General features: G+C 35.5%; 1 protein-coding gene across 1 annotated transcript in view; it reads right to left on the bottom strand.

Moving 5' to 3' along the window:
- Positions 1 to 2,137: 2,137 nt before the first annotated feature.
- The window catches only part of LOC117170375 (prolyl 4-hydroxylase subunit alpha-2-like), a 29,796-nt gene continuing 21,154 nt past the window's right edge, over positions 2,138 to 10,779 (bottom strand). The window contains exons 5-8 of the mRNA XM_033357137.1: positions 3,877 to 4,098; positions 2,744 to 2,968; positions 2,610 to 2,666; positions 2,138 to 2,370 (exon numbers count right to left, since the gene is read on the bottom strand). Of these exons, the coding sequence (XP_033213028.1) occupies positions 2,188 to 2,370; positions 2,610 to 2,666; positions 2,744 to 2,968; positions 3,877 to 4,098 (687 nt within the window). The 3' untranslated portion in view covers positions 2,138 to 2,187. The remainder of the gene's footprint in view (positions 2,371 to 2,609; positions 2,667 to 2,743; positions 2,969 to 3,876; positions 4,099 to 10,779) is intronic.

Below are 10,779 nucleotides of genomic sequence, written 5' to 3'. Positions count from 1 at the left end.
TTTCGAACGTTTTGGTTATAATGATATTTTATTTCTTCTTATATCTGAAAATTATGTAGCTTAATAATATTGATAAGCCCTTTCTTCATCGATGGTAATTTCAATGCCCGTGCATATGAAGAACTTCTCAGAAACCAAATTGTACCAAGAATAACGGAGATTACAGGCGATAATTTTCAAAATATTTGGTTCCCGCAGGACGGAGCAGCGGCTCATTACGATAGGAAGGTTCGAGCATATTTGGATACTCAGTACCCTCAAAGCTGGATTGGAAGAAGGGGTGAAATCGAGTGGCCTACTAGATCTCCCGATCTGACAGCCCTCGACTATTTTCTTTTGGGTTATTTAAAGAGCAAAGTATACTTAACGCAACCGCAAAGCTTAGACGTATTGCAGAATCGAGTTTTGCAATAGGCTACTTTGATTGACAGGGAGATGATTCGTAATACTGGGACTCATTTTGACAATCGCATAGCTTTTTGTTAAGAAGATCAAGGTTTTCAGTTCGAACATCTTCACTGAAGCGTGAGAGGCAAGGGGACTCACGCTAATAAAGCACACCGAAACGTGAGAGGCAAGGGGACTCACGCTAATCAAGCACCCCATAGGGAACAGAATTTACTACGTCCACGTCGTTTTTCCTGGGTAATGCTAAACGTAAACGTAAACTGCTAGGAAGAAACCTTGAAGATCATCACCAAGATCAATACAGAGCTCACCAATGAATTTCTCGTTGAAATTTACTTCAGGAATTGCACTGACCTCTTAAAAAACTTTGTTAATTTCAAATATTTCAAATAACCTCTAAGTGACCTTGCACGTTACAATTGACCTATGACTTGGGTAAGTACCTGAACGTAAAATTTTCTGCTCTATCGATTGCAGATGTAAAAAAAGGGGTTTCCATTTACAAAACAATGTTGACCTTCAAAAAGCCATGAAGGTCAACTTCAAGGTCAAAACGAAGGTCACTATTGAATTCCTCGTTAAAATTTACTTCAAGAATGGCCTTTGCTTTTTTGAGAAATATTTTACCTGAGGAAATATCCAACCATCCCGGGACTTTTTAGACACCTTGTATAATCCGACGAGAAAAAATCTAGTAATTCAAAAGTTGTTGAGGAGGAAAAATCCAAACTTTATTCCTTATTTATCTGGAATTTGTGCACTAATATTTACCCCCAAGAAGGTGAGATAATGTCCTATTGGAACTGGAAATATAATTTTTAACTTCACATTTGCCTTGATTCATTCTTAATTTATACCTACACTAACACTTTTCTTTTTTCAGACCTGCCTTGTACAGGTTCTAGAACTAAAAAAATCTTAATTTTATTGAACTCTCCCAATTTTAAATTGTCATGCATTTACATCCGGATTTGGGTAGACTTGTGTGGTCCCTCATATCTTCTCGCCGACGTAAAAATATTCAAATGATTCCAGAAGAGTAGCGCTCTCGGTCCTTTTTCCCAAAACCTCCTAGCTGAACTTAACTCAAGCAAATGTATTGGATCTAAACGAACCTGCTTTTATTTTTAGGTACACAATATACTTTCAATGTAATAAAACCGTATTCCGAAATGTGGCGCTCCCACTCGTATACAGTGTAGTCCTTCATGTATACAAAAAAACTAGATCATTATTTAATAACAATAATCGTCAGCAATTTACTGAGTATTTATAAACAACTGTTAGAAAGAAATGCACAATGTAGTGTTTCGAACTTAAAATTACAGCTTCTTGATGAAAAAGTATGACTGCGTTACTGTATGAATCATGCACAGGGAGATTATTAATACTTTTATACAAAGACTGTGCGCCTATGATAAAAGCTAAATTACGCAATTATTAATAATAATTATTAATAAAGAACACAGGTATTTTCAAGTATGATTTCAAGTGGACTAGATGTTATACGGATGTGTCTAGCATTAATTTTAAGTTCAAGATGATTGTTTTCAAAACCAAAATTTTCGAGTCTTTCACTTATTTGTAAATTTAGTTCATATCTAATATATCGTAAACAATTGCACAGTAAAATCTAACAAAACATGAACCTAATGGAATTCAATGTACTTTCGCCTATATGAGTCCCATTAAAATCAGTGACCCATAAGGGTGGTCGTCCCCTTTTAAAAGATAAATAAAGAAATTTTTATGAAATTTAAACCTGGCCCCAGATTTATTTTAAAGAAAAAACTTACTCCATTTTGTTCCAGAAAGTACTGGACATGCTCCATGTAAAAGGAACTTATCTTCTTCTCCATTTCTTTTAAGATTGTACCAAAATAATGCGCTACCTTTTTTAGGCCATACGGTAAAATTTAACTCAGGGAAAGCTGTGCCACCTCCTTTCGCGACGTCATTCATCTGAAAAGTATATTTTTTTCTAGTTTCATATAATAAGCATCTTAAAAAGTAAATATTTATCCTTAATTTGACTTGTTGAAGTAAATTCGCTGACTCTAAACTTTTGCACTGTATTTGATTGTATAGAAAAATTCAAAATTAAAATACCATCTTTTCAAATCGTGGGTGCAAGCTAAATAAATTTGAGCACGAAATCGATTGAGTGGCACGCACAGACTAAAAAGGATTTATTTACTCACATAAAACAGAATCGTGGCGATGCGATTTCCATCTTCTGATGGAAAAAGGTGATAATTCTGAAAAGTTTATAAATGATTATTGTGGCAATAAACTATAAGTTGTACTTAGTTTAGCTTATCCATAGTTTTCTTACATCAAAAAAATCAAAGTGTGGTATATAATAGCCCCCGACGTCGTAATAAGCAACTTGTAGATCCTCGGCTGATTTTACCGTTAAGCCTGTCAAATGCTCCACTCTACGATTCAGAAGCTTTAAATGTTCATTTTCTCCTTCTTCAATCCAGGCAGACTTGGCACTTCTTTGTTCAGAAACAAAACTTTCACCAGTTGTAGCGTCTATCGTTTTTGCAATTTCCAACTACAGAAAAGAGCATTTACTTATTCTTGCAATATGTGTTAAAAATTAAAAAGTTTTGGCTTGGCAATAGAATCTAACACTTTCCACCACAGGTTTTGGCCCCGGAATGATTAAAGTCGTTTTCGATATATTTCTAGACTTTGAATAAGAATCTACGACTAAGAATGTACGACTAAGAATGCACGAGACATACTTCTTGTTCTTGTAAACACCCTTTTCCACACATCCCAATACTGAAATTTATTTTTTGCTTCTTTATATTCATAAAAGTTTTCATAAAAGATCTTCTATTTATTTGGTTTTTGATCTATCTTTTTTTGTTAGAGTATCATTCACATAGGACCACCTACTAATTACTGACTTTTCCCATTAAATTTTACTGTATGGCGTACCCTTGCCAAAGCATTCTATTTGAAGTGAAAAGTACGGACTACGAGTCGCAAGTAAAAGAACCGTTCTCAACGACCTTATAATCTAGGCTTCTTTTATTTTTTAGAGGTTGTTAATGATCCAAGATACCTCTAAAACCCAAGCAGAAGGTTATTTCGACGTAATCATATTTAGCGTCCAAAAACATGACGAAAACAGTGCAATTATTCCGGAGCCAAAAGAAACAGCATTTTTGTAGCATAGAAAAAAAACACAGCAAAAACTTTACTTTGTAATATTGGCCCGAACATTGGTTATGGTTACCCTGTGAACTCCATTGTATTCTCTATTACTTGGATATGAAACAATCCAACTTTATCAACGTGAAAATTACACGAAACAAAAATTACACTTCTGTTTTTTCTGGGAAATTTTGATAATATTTGATAATTAGAATCCACAGCCTTGATTAGATTAAAAATAAATACTTTCTAGTTTATTAACAAAAAAATTTAAGGAAATGTGAAAGCTCGACGAACCTCGGACTCTGACAATCGTTTGAGAGTCTTTATTTCCTCTTCGTAAATTACTTCGTGGTAGACAACAATTCTGGGTTCAAGATAGGCCTCTTCTTCTTTGAAAGGTGCTATTTTCAGAAAAGGAATACCGTGATCGACGTATCGGCATTTTAATTTTTTCTGAATATCAGCGTGTAGTAAAAATTCTCCTCTGCAGAGTTTTTTGAACTTTATTCCGTCAAACTAAAATGTTAGCATATAAAAAATAAATAAATTTTTGCCAAATATTAAGAGATACGGTGGATCTGAACACACTTTAAATGAAAGGTCCGTGGCTTCACGAACAATTCATGGCATAGAAATTCCATCGGGCTCTTCTCGTAAAAGTCGATTTTCATGTGATAATCGCGTTTAAAAACTATTATCGAGAGGAAAATAGTCAGTAAGTGAATTTGATATCAATCATAATATAAGGTGTCGCAGACTCAAGTGTCCGGAGAATTATATGTATAGCTGCATAAAAACAAAAATAAATAAATTGAAAATTTCTTTTCGAAAAATAAGTTGAAGTTTTTGTTTTTAAGTTATAAAAAATTTAGGCTCGGCCAATCAGGTTCCTTTTAGATAATTTAAGGCATTTTTTACCTATACTAGCATACTACCTAGGTCAGAAATGTATATCTACAGTAAAACCTAAATAGATTATTCAAAGCAATAAGCCCATCATTGAATAAATAATTGATGAACTACCTAAGTCGTTGACGGACGAATTATTTCTGGTTATTGTTAATAATCGTATTGACATTAAAATTTTAATAACACGACTTTCAATAGGTCGTATAAGTCCTGAAATAAGCAAATAAAAATCATGTTTCTAAAGTTTCATTAGATTCTTTCAATAATTTATGTGTTAAAGTTCAGCATGAGGAAAAATATACTTATTTCTATGTTCTACTCCATAAGAAATCACAGTAAAATTTTAGCTATAACCATGTTTTACAACTGTAGGATAGGTGGTTACAGTCTGCGACAGACTTAATGGGATGATCCGCCCAAAGTCTCATACTCCCTGAGGACACGGAGCGACCCAAGACCTTCCGCCTGCTGCATCCCCCGCCCCCCAAGTTTCTCTGCCTTTCGTTGACACGCAGGAATAATGTTGAGGCTTCTAACCGGTGAAAGCTTAGCACCTTCAAGAGCAGCGATGATCAGGACGAATATGTCAACACAATATGCCTTATATAACCGTTTAAATTCCTTCATAAGATCTTTATATAGTAAAACTTCAATAGACCTCCCTTCTACAGCCCTTCCGAAAATTAAACAAAAGTTAAAGTGAGAAAAGAAAAATGAGTTAAAAGTGAACAAACAATAGCGGAGTAGGCTATAATGAGTTAGGTGCCACCCACCGTAATCCGCGAAATCGGCGCTATAGAAGAGTTTCGCTATACCTCTCTTTATTTTCATTTTCCTTGGCTGTAATGGTTTTTTCGACTGGTATCGAAAATTCAATAACGATCAGATTTATTTTCTCGAAGTCTAGTAGAACTATGTCAGGCCTAGTGTGCGGAACATAAGCAATTGTCGCGAATATGAAGTTCTAGTATATGCGGCAAAGCCGTATTAGGGCTAATGCCGTAAGAGTAAAATAGGTGGTAATAAAGCACTCTTTGTGCCGCATTGTGCATTTTGATGTACGTCGTTCCCGCATGAGTTAGAAAATTAGATAGTATGTGTCCCAGGCACTCGGGTTGTACATGACACGTTCTGCAGATATCTTTGAAAATATTTCAGCTTGAAATGTGACGGCGGTATGCTGCAGTGGAAATCATACCGATAAGACTCGCTTAAATGAAACACTAGGTACCCAACTTCAATCCGAGTGATTTAAAGAAAGCAGATGTTAGCGCATACTACAACAACATATTATTTTAATGTCTGCGGGAAATTCTGTGCATTCTCTCACGCAGAAGTTCTTCGAAGATGTTTTTCTTTTAGCTTTCTTGATCCGGACCTTTACATATGAGTACTCGGGATGGATAAGGTTTGATGCATTTTGCGCACTCCTGATATTGAAGTCAAGGTCAAGTGTTTTAGCAGGCTCCTCCGCTGCTTTCTAGAGGAACGCTCGCTCCTTTGCGCATTTCTCAGTGTTCACTGTCCACATTAAGAAGAGATTCTCATCCAATAGCGACTATATTTCCTGTGCACAGAATAATTCTGATGTTAAGACATTCAAGGTAGCTTTTCGGCAATATATCCAAGCCATGAAAAGGTGGCGCTGGTAGGAAGCTGCGTCTTTGTCTCTTTGCAGACATATCTCTCGATGAGCAAATTCTCGCGAAACACAGATCCGATTGACTGAAAAATGCTATAACGTAGGGTAGCAGTGAAGATATTATACAGTGTATTCATACAAGTTGTTGACCTGTAATTCTTAGCGACAGCTAAGCTGCCCATCGTTTTAAGAAACACTGTGCGCCCTTCTACAAATAACTGAGGAATAGACTCTTCCGACTTTAGATATGAGGTAAAAAGGAAGACCAAATGCTCTTTGGCTGAAGGAAACTTCTTTCAACAGAAGATCTTAATACCACACTGAAAAAATTTTGGGCAAGGTCTTCGTATTAGAAACCCAGCGCTACCACGGTGGTTGGTGCAGCGGCGACACCAAATTTTCGTGAGAAATAGTGCCCAACGTGCGAGCAGGCTCTTTTTCATTAATAATCTTTTTGTTATCATTTAAAGAAACACATAAACCATTGTTTGTATGTACATTGACTCTGCAAACCTGGAATTATCCTTGGATTTTTTTTTAACTTGAAAATCTGGAAATCTTCTCGAATTTTTCACGACAACATTGAATTTGTTTCTCTTTTTTGCTCTTGAAACAGTTATTTTATGTTGAAATCTGAACAGTAATTCAAATCTTTCAGTCTTCTTCTTTATTCATAATGTACCCCCTAAGGGTTTACATATTTTAAAAAAATCTTGTTCTTAAAATTGCAATTATTTACAACTATTTACATAAAGTCTTATTTCTAGTTTCTTATCCCTTTTTACTGTGATAGCACAATTTAGGACTTATTGGGAAGCGAGTGAGTGAGCAAACGAAAGCGAGACTATAAGCAAGAGAGAGAAAGAGAAAGAGAGAGAGAATGAGAACGCAAACGCATCTTAGTCTACTTACGCTATAACATAAACATTACTCACAATCTTTGCGCTTCTAATCTAAGCGACTTCCTTTTTCTTTGACTCTTTTTTTCCTCCAATTTGTCATTTTTTAACATGCATTTTCATTCTCTCTCATTCACTCTCCTGTAGCATCCTCCAACTCCTTCATCTATTCTGCTCCTAACCCATCCTGCCATAAAATCGTAACCGCATTCTCTTGCCAGCTTTCTTTATTTTCCATTTCACTCCTACATCCTTTCCATGCATGCTCCTATGTTTCTTTCTCCTATTTACATATTCTACACTTTCTGTTTTCTTCTTTTTCCTAACACATCTCCTCCCGTACCTCGATTCTCAATCTAAACCTTTCTATTCTGCTCCACCTTCTCTCTCTCTCTCCTTCACTTTTTGAAGTACTTTGGTACTCCTTCCTTTTTTATAATCTTATACCATTTATTGTATTTTGATTTCTCAATCACCCCCTATCTTTCTATTAATTGTCTTTCCCTTTCCTTTTTTTTCTTCATAGTTTACTCCAGTCTCGTCTTATACGTTTCTGGCATCAAAAAACATCCTCCTTTCTTCTTCCTATTTTGTTCATTCTATTGTCCTCCCTCTCCTGTCGTCTAGCTCCATCAAACACTTTCTCGCTAACTCTCCTCCCTTTTCCCCTCTAAGCTTCGTCTTAAATTTCTATGCCCCCTTTTCCTCTCTAATACTTAATTCATGACTTTCCACTTCTTCTTTCACCATATATCCTGGCGTCCTTCAGTCTGTCCCTAGTGTCCACCTCATATACCTTTCTTGTAAACTCTTAATATCTTTCCTTTATTTGCATCCCCATATCTCTGCTCTATAACCTAATACCGACCATATCAGCCTACCAAATAACCACATTCTTCTTCTACGATTTTTTTAACCTTCTTTTTCCTATTCTCCATATTTTTTTCATTATCCCTGCTGATTTTTTTATACTTTCTCTTATATGAGCTCTATGATCTCCATTTATTGAAAGATATATCCCTAGTGTCTCTTCTACATTTAAATTCAGCTTTTTTTCCATCCAATTATTTCTCTAATCCTGTAATTAAGCCCGTGATCCCTTCTTACTTTTCTATTTCGCCTCGGTCTAATGAGTGAAAAGCTACCTTTAAGTCCAGGAAAATTTCTATTATTCCCCCTTTTTCCCTTTTAATTCACTTATTTACTAGATAGTTTAGAAGATTTATGCTGTCCATTACCACCATTTCTTTTCTAAACCCTGTCTGATTCGGTGGCTTGATATTTTTTTCTTCAACTTCAATCTGCAATATCGCCGACAAAAAGGTTAAATATACTTTATACAGATCTGGCATCAGCATAACACCCCTATAATCTTTAACCTCATCGCCTTAGCCTTTCTTCAATAAAGGTATAACTAGTCCTTTTTTCCATAACTCTGGCCACCTTTCTCCTCTCCATACTCGATTACACATTATCCATTTCCATGCCTCTAGTTCCGTCTCTCCATATTTCCATACTTCATTTTGAATCTTATCTATACCAGGTGCCTTTTCATCCTTTATTTTTCCTACAACCTTTACTACTTCTTTCCTTGTCATGCCCTCTTCCTCGCCTTTTTTTCTATCATATTTTTCTCTGTTCCTAACTTTTCTCTCTACTCCTCCTAGTAAATTTTCTTGAAACTTCTTATTCCCATAACTTTTCGCTCCTTTTAATGTCACTAATAAGGAAAATTGGTCCAAATCAATATATTCACCTAGCGCTAGTTTCTTAACGTGCGTGTATATTTACCTTTCTCATCTCCCTCTATATTTCTATTTAAGATAAACGATTCCAACTCTTCCGAACTCTTTAACAACTTCTTCCCCTCCCCTCTCAGTGACTTATCTTGTAATTTTCTTTCTCTCTGTTCTCCCCATTCCCTTTCGCCTATATCTTCTGTAATCGCATTGAAATCCCCACCTATTATTAGCCTAATTTCTTCTTTATTTTCTTTAACTATTTCTTTTATCTCCCCTGATTTCTCCTGCATATCACCATTTACATGAACCCACACTATCTTCCACTTCTCTTCTCCTATCATCACCTCTTCTACTATTAATCCTTCTTTTCTAATCCTTCTTCTATTAATCCTTTATCCAAAGCTTTTGAAACACTATAAACTTAAGAATTGATGGTTCAGAGGTCGGTAACTTTTAATATATCCTCACGAAGGGCGTGTCCAAGTTTTCCAGGTTTAGGGATAAGGTGGAATCAAAATATTGATGTTTCTTCTCGTCCTGAAATAGCGATCATCTCTCAAGAGGTGTCTGCTTTCCGCGGTTGGTCTTAATATCACTCCCTTTCCTTCATCTGCGGCTTGATCATAAAGCAGGTTGGTGAGCGTTTGGTGTACATATCACTGTTTGAAAGGCGGACCACTTGATTTCGCAATAACTATTGCTAAACGGGCTGAAGATCTGTGTGTATCTGGCGCAACAGATTGTGCATACGCGCAATTAAGAATTCGTAAATAGGGTTAATGCCGGCATGCTAGATAGGATTATTCTTGAATGATAATCTATGACTGCTTATTAAGCATTGTGATCATATTCAGCATATACCTTTGTTACAGGGACCCTCTCTCCACTACACGAGGATACGTCCGTCGGTCAGTTTGATTCAAAAAACAATATCTCAATACTTTTGAGTGAACGGCTCGACTCAGGGACGACCTGCTATAGTGCAGCGATAAGAGTATGGCCCTCATAACAAAAACGTTACACGGCACGACTGCATTCTCTGTGATGTGACAAACACCCAGAACTCTCGCATTTTTTAAATTAAAATCTGCTAAACCGTTCTGAGAAACTCCGTAAAATGGTCTTAAGACCGAAAAACAAATGTATCAACTCAGCACCAAGATAGTTTAAGCACGACAGTTCGCATCTCGCAAGACTCTTCCAAGACCCCGCAGTTTCTGACGACGACCTGTCCAAACGAGAGGAGGTCAAAGCATTTTTAAATAAGTCTAAAAAGTCTTGAATTTTCTTTGTAGTAAATACATCAACTTAAATCTTATCTGTATGCAAAGAAAAAATATTTTAAAAATTCAATCGAAAAATTCATAAGAAGTTTCCTTATAATCCCCTAGTAAGCTTAGAACACCCTTAAAATAAGGGTTAATATTTTAAAAAATTCAAAAAATCCAATCCAAAAATAAAAGCAGGTACCCTGGATTTTTTGTTTTACTCTATACGTTGAATTTAATATGTTATATGTGTCAAAAAATTGTATCCCCTTATCAAGCGCAAAACACTCTAAAAATAAGTGTTAAGCATGAAAAAATACAAAACAGGTTATCGAAAATTTAAAAAGAAGAGTACTTAATTTGTTTGTTACATATGTTTCATTATACGCTTCAGATATTTAAAAACAAGTCAAGCCCCTCAGAGGCTCAGAACACCCCTGTGATAAAGGTTGATATTAAAAAATGCGAAAGATCGAATCTAAAGTTGAAAGATGGCACCCTGGTTTTTTTAAATACGTTAGATTGGATTGACAAGATCCTTGACTTTTTTGTTGTGAAAACATTTTTAACCCTTCAACAAACACTTGTTTGCCTTTAAATTAAGGGTGTTTAGTGTAAAACTGTAAAAAAATAGATATTGATGAATAAATTAATACTTTTTAAGAACAATAAAAATTCACTTTATTTTTTGAAAACAGTACGTAGCACCTTCTATTATTTTTGTATTCGATTTTTTT

Source organism: Belonocnema kinseyi, chromosome 1, assembly GCF_010883055.1.
Source record: "Belonocnema kinseyi isolate 2016_QV_RU_SX_M_011 chromosome 1, B_treatae_v1, whole genome shotgun sequence".
NCBI lineage: Eukaryota > Metazoa > Arthropoda > Insecta > Hymenoptera > Cynipidae > Belonocnema > Belonocnema kinseyi.
Note: the sequence above shows the minus strand (reverse complement) of the source record. Positions and strands in the feature narration are given on the sequence as shown.